Below are 24,494 nucleotides of genomic sequence, written 5' to 3'. Positions count from 1 at the left end.
CCCACTGTGCAGATATACAAATTGACTTCCAATGAAATTGTAATTATTTACAATAAAGCATAACACCATATCATTTACATACTCATATAATCTCCTACAAATATAGTACAATTAAGGTAAGCCAGGAAGTAGTTGATTTAATTTTCCTTGCATCATAGGATGCTTGAGATTCAGAGCACAACAAATAAATGTGTAGGACTAACATACTCATTATGTAGTTATATAGCATTTAATTTGTACCATTATTTACAATTAGTCACAATTTGTGTATAATTGATCATTTGAACAGCATGAGAAAATCTTGAGCTTTGCAACAGATCATACTGAGTTACACAGTGGCGGAACTTGTGGGTGGTGGACTCAGTTGCAAAATTATAATTTGAGGCCCCGTCCTTCATCCCAACCTATGTTCACAATATGCCACACAGCAGCGGGTGACAGGAAGAGGCAGGGGGAGGCAAAGTGTGACAGGGAAAAATAGTGGTGACAGGAAGTCCTCAGGGGCCTCAGTGCACTATACCTGCTGCACCAATGGAAGATCAGCCTCTGGGTTTACAATTGAATATGGAACTTTAGGTTGTATATTGCGTACAATAAAGAATTAAAAAAAAACATGGCAGTACAATATCCGATTCTTATAACAGGCAGGTGACTCCGGTTCCCTTGAGACCACAATAACCTTCTGGGTTCTTGTGCAGATATTGCTGGTGATAATCCTCGGCATAATAGAACTCAGGAACAGTACATATCTCTGTGGTGATGGTTCCCAGCTTGTTACGGTTAAGCTCCTAGGTTTATAAGATAAGTAACTGATGTTTATTTTTGCCAACATTGTACCTTATATGGCACCCATTTTATGTAACGCACACAAGGCCTTGGTTTTACATTGGTCTGTTTTAGTCCACTTAGCGAATGCCGAAATACATGCCTACACTTCGCTGCAGAGATGCTACCATCATACTTGTCAACTTTACTAGAATGTAGGGTAGACTCATGAATTTTGGGGGAGATCTACTGCTTTTGAGCGTAGGCTAAATCTTTTCCAATCTACTAATGACTTGCAAAAGGATCGCTGAGCTGCAAATGAATTATAAAAACACTCATCATCTAATGATTTTCCCATTCTGTGCAAGTGTGTGTAATTCTGACCTTTCCACAAGTCTGCGACAGAGGCAAGCTGATCAAGGCCGGAACTGACATCACAGACTCTACCTGCAAACGCCTAGGTATTTCCTGACACTCCCACAAAACGTCCGGTTACCACCCCCAAATGGCTACTTCCTGTCAATCAAACTGCAGGATAATTCCAAATAGATCCACGCTATTTTTGTCGTCGCTGTTCAGTGTCATGCATGCACACTGCAATCCAGACATTCGTTAATCGATCGACCTGTACAAACAGGAGCTATCAGGTCTGGGTAACCCCCAAACTGCTGCACTGCACACTGAGGAAGGGGCATGATGAAGCTATTTGGTGCAGCACCCACCTGCTTGTACATTATGGGGCTGCTCAGGTAATCTATGCAAAAACAACTATTTTCTCCAGTAAAAGGGCATTTTGTTATTGGTGATAGGTGGGGTCCGGGCAGCGGCGCAGAGCACGTATGGGCAGATGTCGGGAAGCAGAGCAGGAAGCGGCTAATGAATTTTTTAAAATATTTGGAATTGACTGGCCAGCCGGTTATTGTTTAAAAAAATAAATTTGAATTCAGCATTCGCTTCCCACCCTGCCACCCAGCATCTGCTGCTATGTGCTCCGGACCCCTCCAATCACAGATGCCCGGACCCCACTGCCCAGTCCCTGCCGATCACTGATGCCCGGACCCTGCTGCTGCACATAGGTGTGTGCCAGAGGTGCTTCACCGCTGGCACACACCTACGGATCCCACCTAACACATCGCAGGTACTAGAAAGCATCTGTGATGTGTCACTGATGGGTCCAATCAGATAGATTTTATGTGCAGCCCGGTCGGAGGGGATGTCAAACACATCAGATTTGGGATGATTTCTCGGGGAATAGGCCCAAATCGGATAAGTGCATGGGCACCTTTTAGGTGTGAGGATTAGCTTTAGCAAGCACTATTCTTCTAACTTAACCAGGGCTGGGCAACACCGGCCCTCCAGATGTTGATGAACTACACATCCCAGCATGCCTTGCATCAGTTTCAGCATGGCCACATAGCAAAACTAATGCAAAGCATCCTGGGATGTGTAGTTCATTAACATCTGGAGGGCTGGTGTTGCCCAGCCCTGAACTTAACTGTAGTCTGCTTATTTGTATGATACCATTGTTTGGCAATAGCTCCATCTGCTGGTACCAAGGCAATATGGCATAGAGAAACTAGCAATGAATCTGAAAATGTTTACCTTTTGAAAGTTTTCTTTGGACAAAAGAGCAGCATCTCTCTGTTTATCTCCATAGGTGAATATCACTGAGCGGTACTGAGTACCCACATCCTGTCCTTGCTTCATTCCTGCAGTGACAGATAGAGTGACAAGTGTACTATGGAAGTGATAGATTGTCATGATTATACTTACTGTAGGTTTCTTACTACTTAGATGCTCTTCCAGATAATATTTATCAAAACATTTTAAAAGAAGTAGAATTTTTTCCTTTACATAGTTTATAGCTGAGGTAATGTTGGTAGTTTTAAGCCCCATACGGGATATGGTCATTAGGTTGACTTGGGGGAAGGTGGACAAGCATTAGGTCGACCAATGAAGGTCAACATGACTGAATGCCGACATGACTGAAGGTCGACAGGGTAATTAGGTTGATACAAGCATTAGATCGACATGGGGAAGGTCAACAGTCATGGGGTTTTTCATTCTTTTTGAGCCATCATGTGCCGACAGGTGGTATTTCATGCCCTACCATCCACTAGGGCGTGGTGGGAGAATAAAATAGTGTGCTGAGTGTAGCAAGGCACCGTGCCCCAAGAATGGCAAGCACACGTGGTGTACTTTTTTAGTGTCCATGTCGACTGTGCCGACATTCGGGTAAAAAAATGGAAAACCCCATGCCATAGTTTTGACTGTTGACCTAATGTTTGTGTCGACCTAATGACCCTATCAACCTAACTTATGTCAACCTTCATGCATGTCAACCTTCAGTGGTCGACTTAATGCTTGTAGACCTAATGCTTGTCTATCCTATGATCCATACCCCACCCATACACAGTAGAGGATATTGTGAAAGATATCACTCAGAAAGGGGCTTCTGAACGATAACTTTTACAATTTTGTCTAGAGCGTACACTCAATATTGTAAACGATGCACACTCACGCCTGTTGTTAACAATAATTGGTGTCTGCAGAACATGCAGGTCCTTTTTGCTATAAAGACAAATGACCTGCATGTTTAGCATGTCCCTGTAACTTAAGTTACTGAACGATATCAGCAGGCGATATAGTTTAGTGTGCACACACAATATTGTCAATATGTTATTCATGTCATTGTAGCCCTGCCCATATGCAAATGTTGGCCAATCATGGCATGTTCCCTGCTAGGGGTGGGGCTTTATGGCTGCCATCACCACCCACCTCTCTGGGCATCTCTCTGAGAGGAAGAATAGGTATGAGTTTCAGGGAGATCCTAATCATGCAGGGAGGGTGGGGGTTGGAGGGGAGGTTGTTATCCTCTGTTCATAGGGCATGTCTAATTTTACCTCTATAGGCAGATTTATTTTCACTCAGGGGTGTGCATAATCCACCTGCTTGGCCTGGTTGGCTTGGACAGTTATATATTCACAAGTAAAGTCATACCTCCCAACATTATGGAGGTCTTCTGTGCAACGAAGCCACATGCTTCGAAAAGGGGGAGTGACCTTGGGAGCTGACAGCCATGCCCCTAGTCCCTCCCTTCCATGAATAGACTCTTTGCACATCGCTGCTCTGCTGAGCAGCAAGTAACAGGGGGCCTCGCAACTGCCTCCTCACTGCTGTGGTCTGCAGGCGGGACAGTGGCAAATAAATGGGTCAGTTGCGAGGTATGGTAAAGTTATACTAATATCCGAGAACTGCATGAGAGACACAGGGCGAAATTTAATACGGGTCGATTTTTAGGCATGTTTTAAAATCGCTCAAAATCGCATTTTTTAAAATGGCATTATTGGGCCGATTTTCACATATTTAATGAGATGCGAATTCACGGCAAAATAGATCTATAAAATGCGATATAGAGCGTCATGAAAATGTGCGATTTTCAGTCATGAAAATCGGCACATTTTCAGAAATGTGCGATTTTGGTTTAACCAAAAAGTGGAAAAAAAATGGCGTGGGGTCCCCCCTCTAGAGCATAACCAGCCCTGGGCTCAAAGAGCCGGTCCTGGTTTCATAAAATCACGGGGCAGAACAAATAGAGTTCCCCTGGATTTTACAAAACCAGCACCAGGCTCAAGGGCCGGTCCTGGTTCCCAAAATACAGACAAAATGACTAGGGATCCCCCGTATTTCAAGAACCAGCATCGGGCCCAACCAGCCAGCAGGGTAATTCCACAGCCGGGAGGAGACTTTTTATACAAGTCCCCCCGGCCAAAGCATTCAGCCCTCTGTCCGGTCAGCATAGGCAGGGGTCCTGGGGGAGTCAGGGGAGACGGAGAAGATGGAGAAGATGTCGGGATGTTCGCCTGGGTGAGTAGGATTTCCCTCCACAGGTCCCCGATTTCTTCGGATCCAGGATACTTTTTAATGGGAAAACATCTGGATGCAATTTTTAGTTTAACGAAAAATCGCACCTTTATAATGTGCGAAATAGCGGGAAAAATTCACCCTATAAAATATGCAATTTTCAGAAAATGTCCAAAAACTGCAGTTTTTGCGAAAAAAATCGCAAAAAATAAATAAATTAAATTTCACCCAGGGCGTCCATTTTTTCCGAGTTCTGCACAAGTGCAGTAGAGCCTGAGCCCTCAAGAGCTCAGACTTTACTGTGCTGGGCACTAAAGTGGCAATGCAGACAGGACACCATGAGAGAAGAGGGGGCCAGAATGAAGGGGATGCACACGGACTCCTCCTCTCTCTTAAAGCGTCTCTGGTTCTGGTTAGATGCAACAGCTTCCAGCAATCTTTATTATAATCCACAACTTATGTAGGTTGTTAACTACTGCATGAAACAATCAGCAATCCCTGTGTAAATAACACCTAGTTCGTAGTGACGTACCCTCTGTTGGATCATGGTTCTCCCAGAATAATTTCAGTAATGATTTATAACTTGTATTTTTAGGGTCAAATACAATTCGGACAACTTCAATATGTCCGGTAAGACCTGTACAGAAGAGGAAAGGAAAATAAATATTGTGTATATATATATATATATATATATATATATATATAGATAGATAGATAGATAGATAGATATATATATATATATATATATATATATATATATATATCTATCTATATATATATATATATATATATGTCACTTTGCACTTTATGCATGACCTGATGAAAAGACCGCACAGGTCTTGAAACGTTTTCGTCTGCACTGTAATTATGCTGTAAATCTGCTCAAATATAACCTCACTTTATTCAAATCCGTTGAAATGCCGCCTCCTTTCTCAATTATTCCTGTAACAAGGTATAGGCGAGATTCTGCTGCTATATCTACCCCATTGGAAGGCACCGCGGTCTATTGTCTACATTGTCCTGAGTGCCAATCACCGCTGGACTATATATATATATATATATATATATACGTTCATAAAATTATGCACCATCATGTTGGCATAATTAGACCAATATGTACTGATACAGTAAGTAACAACAAACCTGATTAAATATGTTTATAGTCTATGGGCACTGAGTGGTAGGGAGTGATAACGTGGAGAGAGATAAAGTACCAGTCAATGAGCTCCTAACAATCATTCAAATGCAGCCTGTACCATGGCAGTTTGGAGCTGATTGGTGCTTCATCGCTCTCCACTTTATTACTCTCCGATGCTTAGTACAGGAACCATGCAAGTTATCTGGAGAGTGTTCCTGACAAGTGAAAAAGGTTCCCCAATAAAAAGTATAGACCAATCGCAATCACTGACACCTGTGAATATAAATTCATTTTGCAGGAAAAAAAGGGTTTGTGGCTATTTGTTCATCAGGGAATAATGCCCCAATAATTGCACCCCCTTCATGATTATTACATAACTAGTTACCAGCCCATCAAGATGACGGAACATCATAAAGTAATGTCAACACTGGTGGCTGTGAGCGTCCAAAAGGTGCAATACTTAAATTGCTTCATCAGGCGCCATCTAGTGGCCGCCCGGCCACACAACACTTACAGTTCCCTCCATAGAGGTGAGAAACAGCGTTAGCCTTTTATTATACACAAAATCTCTTTTTTACATTTCAGGATCAATAGCCACCCCATGTTCAATAATGACTGTACCTATTCAATTGGTAGAGGAACCATTCTGCATTGCTGCAGTCATTGCCACCCATCTCTGCTGTAGGATGCACTCACCTGTAGAGAAAGGTCAAATGCTTCCCTCTTATGCTGTGTACACATGGTTCAATTTGACATTTGATTTTGACTATATAGTCAAAATCGAGTCGTTATCGCATAGACATGAATTGGAGATAGAACATGTTTTAAGCTTTCTATCCCATTCAGCTGAAATCGAAAAGCCAAATACTGTAGACAGTGCAGCAATGACTATATAGTGCAGATTGAATGTAGATAGTATGACTTGTATGTTATACCCCTTTTACACCAAAAACCCTGGTCTTTGAACGCTGGAGTTTCCAGGGTCTGACCCTGCTTTATACCCCATTTACACAGCACTTCGACCTGGGTTGGACCTGGGTTTGCACCATTTATATATTTATATATTTACATTTATAAATATATATATATTTTTTTCTTTAGCTTCCTTGGTTACCACGGTAACGCTGCCGGCTGGCTGTGGGACGCGGCTGAGGACGTAATTCTAATTACGTCACTCACAAGCGCGGTCGAGGCGCAGACGTGTGAAACGAGGGAGGATGCACGGGTGTACTCTCCTATAAAGTAAGTTCATTTCTATTTTGATGTTGTCTTTGAAAAAGGTTAATAAATAACCGAAACGTCAGACTTAATCCAGTTGTGGGTCTGAATTATTGATTCATCAAATCCGTGGGAGTGCCGCCCGTTTGTATCATTAGATACACTTCTGTTTATATTATACCCAGGAGGGCACCGCGGTCGTTGTTGTATTACTTGGAGTGCCAGACTCTGCAAGAAGTGTATATATATATTAATATTTATATAAATATAATATATATATATATTTTATTTTTTTTAAATATAATATATATATAAATATAATATATATATAAATAAATATTATATATATATATATATATATATATATTACTACTACTTGAATAACATTTTTGAGGGGGTAGATGGGGGAAGCTGTCCCCGGTGCTGGGAGGAGGGGGGCCCTGCGGCTGCTGAGGGGCTGGGGGGGTACCTGTCAGCCTGAGGTCGGAGGGGGGTGTCTGCAGCTGCTGAGGGGAGGTGGGGGTACCTGTCAGACTGAGGTCGATGTGCACCGCCGCCGCTGTCCCCGGGTGCTCCCCCCGCAGCCGCAAAGTTCCTGCAGCGAATGTACAGTCAGTGACGGGGGTCCCTCCAGCGCATGGGAACTAGTACTAGTTCCCATGCGCTGGAGCGACCGCCGACACTGACTGTCCATTCGCCGCAGGGACCGGCTGCCGGGGGGAGTTACAGCAGCAGCGGTGCACATTATCCCTCAGGCTGACCGGTACCCCCACCTCCCCTCAGCAGCTGCAGACACCCCCCTCCTCCCAGCACCCGGGGACAGCGGCGGCGCCGCACATCGACCTCAGTCTGACAGGTACCCCCCCCTCCCCTCAGTGGGCGCAGGGACCCCCCCTCCCGCAGCAGCTGGGCACAGCTTTCCCAGCGCTGCACGCTGTGGACCCGCTGCGGGACCATTTATACCAGCATTTACACGGGTCCTATCCGGGGTCAGGACCTGGGTAGAGGACCCGTGTAAATGGACACGGATATACCCTATTTACACCACCGGTGATCCGGGTCTGACCCGCCGCTGACCCGGATTTTTCGGCGGTGTAAAAGGGGTATAAATAGCATATGAGTTAGCAAAGATTGCATAGCAATCGAATCTTAAGCTGGCCTCTACAGATCGATTGTCAGATCTGTCTGGTAGGGAAAAATACAGTATCCAGCATTTCACAGCAATATATATATATCTATATAGAAGCAAAGTACCTCTACCGCGCTTATACAGATATATGGCAGCACCTCTGAGGGGCCCTCTGTTAGACAGGACCCAAAATAGAGATAGAAGAAAAGATGGGTTCTCAGAGTGCGCCCTTTTCACAGTGCAAATGACAAGAACATTTTGTCCAATACACAACAATAAAGTATGACTGTAATTTACAACAATAAAATTTTATTAAAAGCGTCTTCCAAGTGGTGGTGTAAGCCACCACTTGGAAGACGCTTTTAATAAAATTTTATTGTTGTAAATTACAGTCACTGAGTGCTGGGGAATTATACATCTATTCCCCAGCACTCAGTGTTTGATCCGCAGGGCAGCCGAGGGGGGGGGGTACTTATTACCCGGGCCCAGCATTGCTGGAGGGGCCCTAGTCTGACCCCTCCCTTCCCCCTCCGTTCCTCCCGGGTAGCAGCAGCAGTACACACTTCTACAGCATGTGCTCTGCTGATAGCAGGCTCAGCATGAGTGTCTCACTGACAGCGTGAGAGGTCATGCTGAGCCTGCTGTCAGCACAGCACATGCTGTAGGTGTGTGCTGCTGCTGAGATTACAGTATTTAGAGTTTTCTTTCACCCTCCTCTAAACATTTTGGGGGTGTGGCCTAAGTGCAGCCTAATTGCGGGAGGTGCCCACACCTCCCACACTTAGGCCATGCCCCAAATTTTTACCGGGGCCCGGCATTCCTCTCAGCTGCCCTGTTGATCCGCTCTCCTTGCTCCCGGTGCCATTCACAGGGGTAATCACAAGGGAATCGCGTCATTGCCTGAAATACCGGCATTGCAATGCGGGGGGGGGAAGGGCGTGTCATTATGACGAGTTCGCAATGGCCATCCCCCCAAACACAGCACAAATTTAAGCCCCACCTCTGGCCACGCTGCCTTCATGGCATGTCCGCTGGCTCCGCCCCCTTCTTCAGCTAGCTGGCTGAAAAGTAGGCAACCCTGGTATTAAGTATGTATTTGCTCTGTATTTGTTTTTTTACACCATCGGCTATGCAGCAAGCAAGCTAAACTCTAGTTAAGCTCATTGTGCCAATTGTACATATTAGTTATATATTATATTTAATGAGTTCTTATGTTAATATGAGAATAACAGATTACTTATTAATAACATGACCAACAAATAAACGTAATACATAAGTTTATTTATAAAAAATATGTAATTAATTTAAAACAACACACTATAGGCCTGATTCATACCTGTTCACTAGGCTGCAAATAGGAGGGGCAGGGAATGTAGCATGTTAAAGAGTTAGATTTGGGTGAGTTATTGTGTTTCTGTGCAGGGTACATACTGGCTACTTTATTTTTACACTGCAATTTAGATTTCAGTTTGAACGTACCATAGAAAAAGCGAACTCTCTCTGCACACGTTACATCTGCCCCAATCTCGCCAGCTGCCTGAATGTGGCCTAGAAACCTGCTTGTGGCTGCTTAGAACCCCCTGCTGGTTGCCATGGTCATCAACTCCCCCTCGGCTGCATTACCTCCTGTGTGGCTGGTGGATACAATCATGGATGCTGGCCCAAGTCAAGGTGCATGCTGTGATGCAGTTGGTTCTCTGCCCATAGGGCATATGCGGTAGTCAGGCCCTGCTTATTTTGTCTAATTCACAGCCCAACCGTTTACGTACAATTTTAATATTTGTTGTGCTATGCACAAGCGTATTGGTTCTTTGTCATTAGCCAAACAGTGGCTACAGGTGTCACATGAGTGAGACTTCAAAGATGCCAGAGTCTGCAGCCATTTGGGATGGTGAGGAGGGCAGCGAATAGCGATGGTCTCACATTTAGCAGCGTATCAGAGAAACCGTCAGGAGGCAGCTGCTGTGTGAATATCATCCATTTCTGAATCCGATTCATAACGCCTAATGTTATTCTAGCTAGTGTCAAGCCACTTTTCATTTCATGTGTGTGGTTTAAATAACAATCTTATTGTTACATTGTAGGCTCCTAAGTAGTGATGTGTGTAAATATAAATAAATCTGAATTTCAGTGATGTCTGAAGCAGACATTATGGGGGAAATTGGTACTTGTGTATTTTGGCGGCGCCCATCGCATCGCATACCATAACGCATACGATGGTATGCGATGCGACACGATATCGTACGATGGCATACAATTTTCAGGGGGGCGGCGGTACGCATCCTCCGACCTTTTCATACCCCCACTATCCATGTCGGCGTGGAGTTGAGAATAGAATAGCGTGGCGAGCGCAGCGAGCCCGAAGCGTGGCGAGCGCAGCGTGCCCCGCGAGGGGACGCGGATACCTGTGAAGCCCGCGAAGGGACGCGTTTACCTGTGAAGGTACCCGCGTCCCCTCACGGGGCTCGCTGCGCTCGCCAAGCTTCGAGCTCGGTGGCTCGCTGCGCTCGCCACACTATTCTATTCTCAACTCCACGCCGACGTGGATAGTGGGGGTATGAAAAGGTCGTAGGACGCGTACCGCCGCCCCTCGCGGGCTCGCTACGCTCGCCACGCTTCGGGTTCACGTTTATAGTGGGGGGGTGGCGTGGGGGTGCATTTAACATTGTAAGCACCCTTTAGGGTGCTTATACGATTTTTCATCGTATAGGGGGTCAAAATCGCGTCGCATCGCATGCCATCGGGTACATGGCATGCGATTCGATGCGATACGTTCATCGTACGATGTATATCGGGGCGCCGCTATTATACACAAGTACCGGGAAATTTACTAAGAATACGAATACGAAATTTTGTATTCGTATTCTTAATACGAATGAATACAACTGAAGCAATAATGGGAAAAAACTGGGGTGAAGGTTACCGTAGCGCTAAATGGTCTGAAGTTCGCCCTTCTGAATATCTTGGGGTCTTACCCTCAAGTACCCCCACAAAGGAACACAAAATATACACAAATTTGTATTCAGACACTAGGCGCTCTTCATATGGGCATAATTTTGTAGATCATAGGGAAATAAATAAAAAAAAATAATAATAATATTTTCTCTACTTCCCTTTGTATTGTGATGGACACCTCTTCTGATGATATTCCTTGTTCTTTTTTTCTCTTTTTTCTCCTTCTGCTCTTCTTTATTGTGTCTCCTCAAGTGGATTTTGGAATATGTGGAAAATACATATATTGTGTAGGGTTTTAAAGATGATCTACAAATTTAAAACCCTTATACCCTTTGGTCTTAATCAAGACTTTGAATTAAAATGGTTCCTTTAAGTGGTTTTATCATATTTTTAAGAAACAAAATTTTCAGCATCATGTCTCACTGTGAATCTTCCAAATTTATTTTTAGTCAGTCATTTTTATACATTTTTATATATTTTTATATATTTCATAATCGTACCCCATTTAAAATACATCATTTTGATATCATATTTTTATATCATATTGTTACCAACATTTTATTACTACGTTTCCACTAACATTGATATTATATGTCACCCCATTCAATTTCCTAGAGGAATGAAGTATCCATCCTATTATATCTTATATTAAAAATAAGGAGAAGACTCCAAGATGAGCGGAACCTAGGAACACTAGCGCTCGTTTTTGGGGACATACAAAATGATGGACACCACAGCAACTTATAGCGTACAACCTTCCCAGCATCAATGAAGGAGAAGGAGTGACGTCACACGCCGCCAGCTGCTAGCACGGCGGGGACGCAGAGAACTGGAAGCCGCAACAAGACGCCGAGACCACATGCGAAAGACCGGAAGTGACGTCACCCGCCACCGGAAGTCGCATCGGCGGCGATACGAAGATACGGAGGATCAAAGGAATAGAAACTAGCAGCATTGAGAGTGCAAACATTATGATATCATGCAAAGGGGAATGGGAAGCTGTATATGTTTTTATGGACGTTTTTTATGGCTGTTTTTAATTTATCATAGCAACATTGCCATTTCATGTGGGAGGAGGAAACCGGAAGTGGGAGGGGTTTCAGGTATAAATAAGGAAATGATACACACTGGTCTGAGCCCTGACGAAGAGACATGCAGTCTCGAAACATGTTGCCTCAGACCTAAGTGTGTAAAGACTGGAGGACTACAATCAGGATCGGGTGAGTGTTTAGGTGCTGGTCCACCTCCATTAGGATCCGGAATACCTTGTGGGGGAGTTGACTGCACATTATCACCACCAGATTCGGTACTGTGGTCCAATTCAGTTATATTTGCTCAGATATATATTTCGGATATATATTTGAAAATCTCTTGTTTTAAAAATTATCTGCATCAATAAAAATCCTTTTGGAAAACGAAAGAAAAAAGAAACCTTGATGAGTGTCATATCGCAGATTTCATCGTGAGTACGGGTGCGTGTCACCCATAAAGATACCTTGATACACCTGTCTATGCACTCCCTATAGTGAGTTTTGGTACGCCGTTAAAATCATCAAGGAAAAGAAAGTCTTTATTTTATATACAAAGTCTGAAAAGATATAACACAATATATGTATTTTCCACATATTCCAAAATCCACTTGAGGAGACACAATAAAGAAGAGCAGAAGGAGAAAAAAGAGAAAAAAAGAACAAGGAATATCATCAGAAGAGGTGTCCATCACAATACAAAGGGAAGTAGAGAAAATATATATTTTTTTTTATTTATTTATTTATTTCCCTATGATCTACAAAATTATGCCCATATGAAGAGTGCCTAGTGTCTGAATACAAATTTGTGTATATTTTGAATGAATACAACTGTATACGGCTGTTTCAGCCGTTTGCAAAGTCATGTTCCGGAGGGGAATTTACAAAGCAGTCAAATACCACTGCTTTGTAACCCTCCGATGGCGTAATGATTTGTTTTAGCGGCCGTATATACATTCGCAGGAATTTTACGCCAATTAGCTGCCGTATTTGCAATATTACCCCTCCACTATAAAACTGGAATGCATTTTCAATGATTGCTGATTCCACTAATTCTTGAAATCAGCTGGCGTGTACGCACTATGATGCTGACAATGCACGCTCCCTTGTGTTGACACAAACATTCTCCCATGGCACTACATGCAGCTCAATCTGCAGATATCATCACAAAACCATACTCCTGGATGTGGCCACTAATTATATTGTTTGCAAGAGCATACAGTATGTATGCACGGTCTCCAGGGCCTAGGCAGGGGGGGGGGGGGCGTGATGCGATGCGGCCGCCACGGTCTCTCCACACGGGGGGGAAGGGTTGGGTTGAGTTGCTGGGTGCGATGCGCCACGGGAGGGGGGGGGGAGTTGGGCGGGCGGCGGGGGTGATGCTGCTACGTCACTCCACAGGGGGGGGGGGCAATGTGGTGGCCGCCAAGTTGCTCGGGAGGGGGGGGGGGTGGAGTGACAGATGCATAAATCTGCCTAGTGGTGGCGCCAGCCCTGACTGTTTCATTTGGGAGTTCAATGGAAATCGCTGACATTTCATAGTTTTCGTATCGCCTAGTGTGTACAACAAAAATCAGCCCATAGGCTTCTATGGGGTATCGCCACCCAAAGGTGGTGATACCCTGCCCGCCAAAGACGGTGCAGACGGGTTTTGGTAGATTTGAAAATGTGGTAAAACGGGGGTTTTACCGCATTTTCTGCTTAGTACATCCTGCCCAGTGTCTTATTATCTGGGGAACATGTTAGTAGTTAAGGCTGAATAAAGATGTGTATCAATCAAGTTCAATCTTCCTTTTTATAAATTGTTTATTCTGATTTAATGACAGATTATGATTGTTGTTTGTAACCCTGGATGTTTTTATCCAATAGCTGTTTCTCCAACCTTATTTTTAACCTTATTTTTTAACTCCAGGAAGAGAGTTCCACAATTTAACAGCCTGACTGTAAAAAAGTTTTTCCTTCTAAATGTACGAAATCTTCTCTCCTATAATCTAAACTCATACCCATGTGTCATAGAGTCCTTCCTCAAAGCAAAAAGGGGTGCATGATAGTTCCTTATTTTGGTACCTGATATATTTGTACATGTTAAGTATGTCTTCCCTTAAACATCTCTTTTCCAGTGTAAACAATTCCAATCTGTCTTCATAGCTTAATTTCTACAACCCTGTATTAGCTTTGTTGCTCTTCTTTGGACTTTTTCCAGATCTCTGATGTCCTTTTTGTAGCACGGGCCCAAAATTGTACTCCAGATTGTAGAGGAGGTCTAACCAGTGCCTTGTAAAGAGGCATAATTACAGTTCAGTTGTTTTAAGGATATGAACTAATTGTTATAATATATATTTTTTTTTTGGGGGGGGGGGGGGGGGGGGTTGTTACTCATAGGCGAATCTAGAATTATGGTAATGGGTGGTCCCAGATCTAGACATAACCGTAGGGGGACCTTTGCGCGGCGTAGCCTCACGGCAAAAGGGTGTGTGGCCTCATGGGAAGGAGGCGTGGCATCACAAAAAGGTTGTGGTATTACACTTTCATACCTCCCAAATTTTGAAGTTGGGAGGTCGGGACGTTCGCGCGAAAAGGGGGCGTGGCCTCGAGAAAAGGGGCGTGGTCTCACGGGTGACGCGAAATCCGGCCACGCCCCATTTTCGCCGCTCGTCACGCTCGTCACTCAGACGCGCAGAGATGGCAGCTGCTGGATAGGAAGAGGACGTCACTGTGACCGCCCAGCAGCTTGCGCACATACGCTGGAGGCACAGTGACGTCCTAGAGAGCGTGGGGGCGTGGTTTATATCTCCCAACCGTCTCGGGAAGCCGGGACTGCGGTAAGCAGTACCGGGACGACGGGACATCGGCCGTAAATCGTGAATGTCCCGCCGAATCCGGGACGGTTGGGAGGTATGCACTTTAGACCATACACAGTAATGCCCATTACACATTTTAGCAAACTCTGTAACACCCATTACACATAAAGCCACACGCCGTAATGCCAATTACACATAAGGCCACACACCATAATGCCTATTACACATTGTGCCACACATCATGATGCCCATTACATACTATATAACTAACCGTAATACCTATTACATATTTGCCACATAAGTGCTGCTTACCTACGTGCTCATTGCTAGGGGGTTCTTGCTTGATGGCACCATAGTACCCATTACACATGATGCCACACACCATAGTACCCATTACACATGATGCCGCACACCATAGTACCGATTACACATGATGCCGCGCACCATAGTACCCATTACACATGATGCCGCACACCATAGTACCCATTACACATGATGCCGCGCACCATAGTACCCATTACACATGATGCTGCACACATAATGTCCCTTAAACATGATGCTGCACACATAATGTCCCTTAAACATGATGCTGCACACCGTAATGCCCCTTACACATGATGCTGCACACCGTAATGCCCCTTACACATGATGCTGCACACCGTAATGCCCCTTATACATTAAGCCACACATATATGCGTAATTCCCCCACATACTGCCACTTGTAGCGTCCCTTAAGCAATGCCCCCAAAAGTGCCACTTACTGTAAATTTTTATATGAGCCTTCGCTGCTGCTGCAGGGAGAGATGGAGAGCGGTGCAGTTGCTTCTATGGGGAGAGGAGCAGAGCGCCGCGCAGAGCACGCTCCCACTCCCCTCCTGGTGTCCCCTCTAGCCGAATGGACATTTGAAATATTGTGCGCGCTGTTGTTGTGCGTGACGTCGGGGGAGCATGCCGGGCGCTGGCACCACATGATTAAAGGGGGGGGCGGGCTGAGGTGAAAGTGGGGAGAATTGGAGTAGAAGCTGCAGGGGTGACAGTCATTGAAAGCTGGGCAGAGAGCAGGGGGCTGCCCGGCTGTATTCAGAGCACTGCAGGTCACGGCTGTTTGAAATAATACCCCTTTCACAACAGAAAATGCAGGGATTTACCTGGGAATATGGTGCATTTTCTGGTGTGAGGGGGGGAGACAACCACTCCCCTCTCCCTACCCCCATTTAACCAACCAGCTATATCTTCGGAACCAACTGACCCATTTACATGAGACCAGTATCATATTGAAGAACTTTTGAGTTGGCTTCGAATGATTTTGGTCCCGTGAAACTGGGCTGTTTGGTTCCAGAGAAATCTGCCCTCAAAGAACATAAACAGTCATGAAATTACATTTAAAAAAAAAAAACGGTTTAACCTCAATATCCCTGGAACCAATTAACTCATATGGATCCAGCCTGGTATCAGATTGAAGGCCCAGCGATTTGGCTTAGACTGAGATCAACCTCGAGCTTCAGTGATGCAGAAGGGGGAACTGGCAGCCGTTGAACTGGGTGGGGGTCAGAATTAGCGGGTCCCATGTTATCCTATAGGGAAAACGTTCCAGCTTTGCCTGGCAGTATCTCTGGTTCCCAGGAGGCTAGAGACACGGGGCTGGGCTCGTTGGAAACCCCCATCCCTCAGCTACAAATTAGGCTAATGGGTGGTCCTGTGCATCCCTGGACCACCCCCTAGATTCGCCTATGTTGTTACTCAAAGCTTGAAGAGGGTTAAAATTGTGCTTAACTATGTACCCATCAATCAGCTCCTAAGTATAATTTTTAAACAGCTTTTAACATGTTAGGCAGAGGCTGATTGGCACGTACTTTATCTCTCACAATTGTATCTCTCTTCTAGGTGTATTTAAAAAAAGAAAAACCTCCAGGCTCTATTAATTATCATTTGCAGCTAGCACACAAAAATAATGATTCCTTATCGCCACAATTAGCTGCAATAAGGAATTTGTATTCTCCGAGATGTCCCACTTGCAAATTGCTGGGACGTCAGCACATATGCAAGCTGGAGCTACTGTGGGGGGGGGGGCACCACCTTCTATTTCGTCATCAGAGGCCTGGTATGAACTTACGCCACTGACGTACACACTTACACTCTAGCCATTAGGCAGATGCTACAGGGCTATTCCCACCAGGTCCACCAGAAGCCTAAAAAGTTTCTCAAGCGGTTCACCTGTTGACATGTGAACTCACGAACACCTCACTGTCTAGTCGCGCCATAACCCTTTGCACATGTGATGCACATACTTTTTGTACTAGATCTCATCGCAAAACCGAGATGCGATATTGTATATAATATTGTATACAATAATTGTAAAGTGTATGGGCACCTTTATTCTGATTCATACCTCACAACATGACCCTCTCCAGGAGGGACACAATGCTCTGCTCCGGGACTTTCCACTTAATGTATGATTGCCATAAAAAGTGTTGAACAGGTTAATTGATAAGAAAGGTGTCTCAGGACCCCACACATTTCACATTTTCCAGGTCACCCGACAGGTGCACTCATTACTGACTGACACATTTTAAAAGATCCACAGATGGAGCTAATTATTTCACTTGTGATTCTGTGAGACCTGCAAACATACACTGTGTGGGGTCATGAGGACCTACTTTGAAAACCTGTGCACTAGGGGTATGTTTCGGGAACCAATTAACCTACCTGTATATTTTTAAATTGTGATAGAAAATTGAAGTAAATGGAGGAAATCGTCGCAATCATGGGGAGAACATATAAACTTTACACAGTTAAAGCCATGGTGGGATTCGAACCCTTAATGCTGTAAAGCTATTATGCTAACCATTACACCATTCATACTGCACATAACATGACCCTATATAAACAAAACCATCCATTGTTGATATCAATTATTATGTGGACTTTTTTTTTATTTCCTACCTCAGCATAAGTACACAGCAATAAATCAGCTGTGAAAGGACGCATTCTTAGTAGATTGTATTATTTAGCAAGCAAAATAAATTTCCTTCAAGTACAGTGTGACATAATAGAGCCAGTGAATGAGATTTACCTGTGCATACCTCCTGGTATGTGGGATTTGGAGTGAATCCTCCAGCATATCCCACCTGTGTGGAGAAGATACCCGTTTGCCTCCAAAATAACCGTTCTACACCCCAGAAACAGCCCATACCTACAAAGTATAGATAAGGAACAGATTTAGTCCACAGTGCACATGCATGTTCTGCATGCATGTTTGTTTCGTACTTACCAAACATTGCCAGTTCATAGCCTGCTGGGAATGGCTCCAGTGTGGCATTTCCATTTACTGCATGCTTGGCTGTGACAGGGAGGAAGATAAAAAAGAGGCATATAGAGTAATAAGTGCTGGGACAGTTATCATCTGAAGGAGAACTATGCTGGGTGTAGACGTATGTGTGTCTACTGTGAGCCGTCTCTTACCTGCTACCTGGAGAGCTTCAGCCCTCCCTGCTAGGGCCTCTTGAGCGGTTGGAAGAACTGTCTTACTTGGCATTGCTGTGCGATGTGAGTGCAGAAGATGTGGACTGCACAGGGTATTTATAGGGTATAATTACCAGGAGAGGACAGAGTTCATCCGGATAGTTTTAATAAATAACCAGTGAGCTTTAGTTGTTAAAGATACAGTAACATAAATTCTAGAGATTATATTTATCTTAAAGCAGCAATATCACATATTTATTGGTTTAAAAAAAAACATTATTGTCCCTTTTTAACTGATGACATGAGCATATGAACCTGTTCCATAATAAAGGGACACCAGATACCATGTACATCTACCTATTTATTTAGAATTGCTTTCCTTATCTCTCCATACTAGTACCTTGTCAATCACCTTGTGAATATCTAGTAAAGGCTACCAGCGCATGCACATGTGCAGTATATTGATAGTTGGTCACTGTGCAAATTCGCACAGCAGCGATCAGGTCTGAGTCAGGCCCATATTTACAATGCTCACAATGCCAACAGTAAGTATTAGGGGATGCGGTCAATATGACGGCGGTTGGAATTCCGACAGTCGAAATACCGTTGCCGGAATCCCGTCCGCCACAATGCCGCACTTTGTCCCTCTATGGGTGTCCACGACACCCATAAAGGGAGAGTAAAATAGTGTGCCGAGCGTAGCGAGGCCCCGGGCCCCCCACGGCCCCCCTTATCGGCATTGTGGCGGTCAGGATTCCGGTGTCAGTATTTTGACCGCCGGCATATCATACCGGACCCAGTATTAGGGTTAGTTTTAGGATTAGGCACTAGGGGAGGGTTAGGGTTTAGCTGCAGGAGGGGCACGTTGGGTTAGGTGGGAGAAGAGGGTTAGGGCTAGGCATAAAATATTCACAGTAGGGATCCCAACTGCTGGTATGATCTGATGGTTTTATAAGCATTGTGCAGGGCTTTTAGTATTTTGAAGCTCATCCATTACATGTAATCTCATCCGGCCATTGTTTGTTCTAACCAGTGTAACATATGAATTGTGTCCAGCATGACTTTCTGGTACTTTCATAGGATTAATAATCTTTAGAAAATATTATTCAAAATAGCTGCCTCACTTCTACATTATGATTTCTGTAAAGCTCCTTGAGTCCTTTTGGAGTAAAGTTACTTCTATTTCTATTATCTCTGCATACATGTAAAAGCAGATGAAATTTGTATATTTGGCAGAATTCACCAGTCTATATTCCAAAATATGTGTTCACTGCCATAGAAAAAATACTATCATCGGTACTTGTTTCCTAGAACGGTGCCCACGATATTGATCTTAGGCATCGCAAAAAAAAAAATCGCGTCGGTCGCATCGCATGCGGCCTAAAAATCGCATGCGATGCGACCGACGCGATTACCGCGATTTTACATAGGGAACAATGTTAAATGGCCCACAGACCCTAAATACCCACCCTGAAGTGTGAAATGTTAACGTCACCCCACGATCAACGTCAACCCGAAGCGTGGTGAGCCCGCAAGGGGCGGCGGTACGCGTCCTCCGACCTTTTCATACCCCCACTATCCACGTATCCCCACCGCTGCTACCCTTGGGTGGGACAACAGGACAGTCCCAAATAAATGGAACTATTGCACATAAATCAGGACAGTTGGGAGGTACAATATGCACTTATCCTTGTTGATTGTTACTTTTTTTATACATTTAGGACTCTCTCTCCTAAAGCTGGACTATTTATATATGTATGTGTGCGTGTGTGCGTGCGTGCGTGTGTGTGTATATGTGTATATGTGTACTATAAAGACAATTTAACAGTTTATTATGTCTGCTGTGTGGAATTTATACTCATTTTAATGAGTCATCTGTTCTTCTTTTTTTTTTTTAATTTGAATTTATTTTCTTTTGCAACAGTAACAAAAATTACATATGTATTACAATAACATACAGTACAATTACATTACAATACACATGGTTGGACAGCAACTCTTTTAGGACATCCTGACACCTGCTATACGCTCTATCACTTATGGGCTTGGAAACGAGAAAAAAATTATATATTTACTGCATCATTTAATAATTATCCATTCTTATAGTCTTCTATTCGCTATGGTTTAATATTATAGTACGGGCTCAACCCCCCTAGATCCCAAAACTACCTTTATTTGTAGCAACATCAACATGCTAACCATCAACCTTTACAATGTCATTATCCCTAGGCAATGAGTCCATGTGTTGTGTCTTTGTGGTTTTTTTTTTTTTTTTTTATAATGTGGTTCTATTTCGAAAACCGTGTTAATAACGTGTTTATGATAAATTCTATCAACAACGTGTTTATTTTACAATATTTGTGTCTATTAAATACCTAGTATTTGTCCATACAGTTCTGTGTTTTTTTTTTTGTTTTTTTTTATTTTAATATTAATCAACGTTAACCTAAGACCGGGCTAGCTAACGTATGCCCGGAACTGATCCATCTGTGCCAAATCTTTGTGTATATATTCGTGCTCTTTCTACCTATGTATACGTATTTTTCTTGTCCCATTGTAAGGTTGACTAAGTTGATCCAAGCTTCATGTTCTGGTCCATCCTTTGCCATCCATGCTCTAGCTATGAGTAATTTTGCCAAAGCACATAAATTAATTATATATGCTTTATCATATCTATTCATATTCCCGTCCATACATATTCCAAGTATACAGCTTTTTGGCCCTAACGCTGATTCAGGTATCCCTGTGTTGTTAATAGTTTTGATTACTTTAGTCCAGAAAATTCTCAGGACTGGACAATCCCATAATAAGTGCCATAACGTGCCTGTACCATTGTTACATTTAGGACAAGAGGATGAAACATTGCCCTTAATTTTAGCCAATCTATTTGTAGTCAGATAGCTCCTATTTACAATGTATAGTTGTACTTGCTGGGTTTTTATTGAATTGGTAGCTACTGAGACCATCTTCAGGGCCATATTCCATTCTATTTCTGTTATATTACCAACATCTTCTACCCATTTTGCTCTAAGTTCCCCCATTTTATCATCATGAATAGCTTCCCCTAGCTGATTGTACAGCCTTGATACTACTTTCTTTTTACCCCCTTCCAATAAGGTTTTTTTTTAAAGGGGAAACTGAAAATATAGGTGTTTCATTCCTAAATTGGGTCTCTAATGCGCTTCTTATTTGTAGAAATCTAAAAAAAAAAGACTGTGGGAGTGAGAATTCCTCCGCAAGTTGTGTAAATGATTTCAGCCCCTCAGTATTAAACAATTGACTCATTGCACTAATCCCATATGTACCCCATATTGTATCGGGACGTAGTTCACTGAGTTCTTTAAATCGTCTAATGTCTGATAGAGGGTGGTCTATTTCTATGTCGTTGTAGTTGGTTATTTTACCAGCCTCTCTCCAGACTTTAATCGCCTGCACTACTAATGGTGCATCAAATTTTGATACAACCCCCTTTAGTAAAAGTTGTACTGGGCTGTTGTTTCCCTTGCCTTGAGCAATCAAAATATTAACTAAGTTAGTCCCTACGTCCTCTACCACCCACTCCCGTATATGTGCCAACTGGCCAGCCAGATAATACAATCTGAAATTGGGGAGTGCTAATCCGCCTTGCCCCTTTTTTCTCATTAGGGTATCTAGTTTAATTTTAACTCTTTTGTTATCCCATAGAAAGGATGATATTAAGCTATTCAGCCTCTTAAAGATGGCCATCGGCAAATACACGGGAGACTGCTGCAAAATGTACAGGACTTTCGGCAAAATGATCATTTTAATTAAATTTACCCGCCCAGACATTGAGATTGGGAGCTTACTCCAAGTTTTAAACTTTCTACCTACGTACTCCCACAATGGTTGTATGTTTAGTTTAATGAAATCAAAAGGGTCTCTAGTGATCCATATCCCGAGGTATTTAAAGGCCTCTGTCCATTTGATTGGCAATGTTCCCTGTGCCCCAGTTCTAGGCTGTTTTTTTATTGCCAATATACAGGATTTATGGACATTAATTTCAAAGCCCGAGTATCCTCCATGCGTTGTAATTAACTGTAGGACCCTAGAGGCTGCATCCCTGTAATTCTGCAAAAATATCAATACATCGTCAGCGTATAGTGCCACTGTATCAGTCACTGGTCCTGCCCCAAAGCCCTTTACATCAGGATGCCTTCTCATGACGCAAGCCAAGGGCTCCACCGCCAATGCGAACAGGCTCGGTGACAGTGGACATCCCTGCCTCGTCCCCCTTGAGAGGGAGAAGGCAGAGGACGTCCACCCATTCACCGACACCCTGGCCCTTGGATCAGAATAAAGAAGCTGAACCCATCTCACGAAGTTAGGCCCGAATCCAAACGCCCTCATCACCTCCCACAAGTATAGCCATTCAACAGCATCAAATGCCTTAATGGCATCTAATGACATTATTGCTGTGTCATCTGTATTATTATTAGTAATTTGTAAGTGTCTAAATACTTTTCTGATGTTGATGGATGTAGATTTTTCGGGCATGAAGCCGGTTTGATCCGAATGAATAATTTTATCAATATTACCGCCCAGCCTCCTTGCCAACAGTTTTGCCAAGATTTTAGCTTCTGAGGGCAATAGAGAGATAGGTCTGTATGCCTCTAAATCCTCCTGATCCTTCCCCTGCTTAGGTAGTAGAATTATTCTCGCCTCCATCATTGTTTGCGGGCAATCTCCAGTATCAAAGCATGCTTTATACAGCTCAAGCAATAATGGGGCGAGAAATTCCGCATACTTTTTACATACATCCATCGGGATGCCATCAAGTCCCGGGGATTTCCCAGCTGGTAATTCTTTAATCGCCATCATAATCTCCTCCAATGTTATGGGGCCTTCCATGGACTGCTTTTCCACCTCCTCCAAGGAGGGTAGCCCTATCTTACTAATGTACTCCCAGATTTGGTACTGATCAAATTGCACCCTAGTCCTGTACAGCCTGCAGAAATACTCCCTAAATGCACCGCCTATTTCTGGTGTTTTAAATTGCAATGCCCCTGATAAATCCTTTATTTTATGAATCGTGTTTAATGGTTTATCTACATTAGCAAGATAGGCTAAATATCTCCCAGCCCTATCTGTATTATTATATAGCTTTTGTGCATTTACTTTCATGTTTTTAACATTTGCTGTATTTAAGTAATCCAGCCACCGTTCTCTGGAAGCCTCCCACTCTTTTTTCGCCTCTGCTGTACCTTCCGTCAAAAATTTTGCTTCATTTATGTTACAAATTTTTTCCAATTTCATTAGTTTTTGACGATTTGTTCTTTTCACTATACCTATTTTTTTTTAAGTGTCCCTCTTAGAAAGGCTTTGAAAGCATCCCAGGTTATATTTTCTGGAGCGGTCCCCTTATTTATTGCCCAGAATTCACCCCATTGATCTAACAGTCCTGTTGTCACTTCCGGATTGTTTAACCATACGGCATCACACTTCCAAAATTGGCAACCCCTGTCAGTCAACTCTCTCAATTCTATCACTAGTGGGGAGTGGTCGGAGATCCCCCGAGTTTTATAACTAACTTCACTAACTGAAGGCAACAGCACCCTAGAGACAAATACCATATCAATTCTTGAAAAGGCAGTATGTGATGCAGAAAAACAAGAATATTGTATTACGTTTGGATTATTTTCTCTCCATGGGTCCACCCACCCCATATCTGTCACAAAACTGCCAAAGTTCTTAGAGCCACTGTCCCTTTTGATACCCGATACATTTTTATTCCATCTATCTATTTTTGAATCTAGCACGTTGTTAAAGTCGCCGAGACAAATTACTGGGACCTCTGGGGTTAATGCAACAAAATCTGCTATCTTTACCATAACATCAAAGGAAAAGGGGGGCGGGATATATACAGCAAGTAAAAGAATATGTAGGTTATTAATCATACAATCCAAACAAATAAATCTCCCTCCAGGATCAATTTTAACTCTTGTATATGAAAACGCTATGGATTTTCTAATAAGGATTGATATACCACGTGCTGACGATGTGAAGGGGGCATGAAAAGCATGGCCTACCCAAGCCTTTTTTAAGGCCAGAAGTTTCCCACCTATCAGGTGGGTCTCAGTTAAACAAACAATATCTACGGCGCAGCCCCTAATATA

The 24,494-nt window shown here is 43.4% G+C and overlaps 1 protein-coding gene across 1 annotated transcript; it reads right to left on the bottom strand.

The window, feature by feature from the left end:
• Nucleotides 1–207: 207 nt before the first annotated feature.
• Nucleotides 208–18,500, bottom strand: LOC146060302 (peptide methionine sulfoxide reductase MsrA-like). Its single transcript, XM_083173345.1, has 6 exons — nucleotides 18,361–18,500; nucleotides 18,170–18,238; nucleotides 17,972–18,091; nucleotides 5,162–5,266; nucleotides 2,368–2,474; nucleotides 208–788 (listed from the first exon to the last, which is right to left on the bottom strand). Exons 1-6 carry the CDS (start codon nucleotides 18,431–18,433, stop codon nucleotides 636–638), a joined length of 627 nt encoding a protein of 208 aa, XP_083029471.1. The 5' UTR covers nucleotides 18,434–18,500; the 3' UTR covers nucleotides 208–635.
• Between the last annotated feature and the right edge of the window lie 5,994 nt (nucleotides 18,501–24,494).

This window comes from Crinia signifera, chromosome 2 (genome assembly GCF_055691185.1).
Source record: "Crinia signifera chromosome 2, ASM5569118v1, whole genome shotgun sequence".
In the NCBI taxonomy this organism is placed as follows: domain Eukaryota; kingdom Metazoa; phylum Chordata; class Amphibia; order Anura; family Myobatrachidae; genus Crinia; species Crinia signifera.
Note: the sequence above shows the minus strand (reverse complement) of the source record. Positions and strands in the feature narration are given on the sequence as shown.

What these genes read in the sequence shown, in the direction of transcription:
- LOC146060302 (XM_083173345.1), bottom strand. Translation starts at nt 18,433, where the DNA reads ATGCCAAGTAAGACAGTTCTTCCAACCGCTCAAGAGGCCCTAGCAGGG. An exon ending in ATACCAGGAGGTATGCACAG is followed by an intron (nt 5,267 to 17,971) that starts GTAAATCTCATT and finishes TCTTCTGTACAG; the next exon opens with GTCTTACCGGACATATTGAA. An exon ending in CCAAAGAAAACTTTCAAAAG is followed by an intron (nt 789 to 2,367) that starts GTAAACATTTTC and finishes TTATAAACCTAG; the next exon opens with GAGCTTAACCGTAACAAGCT.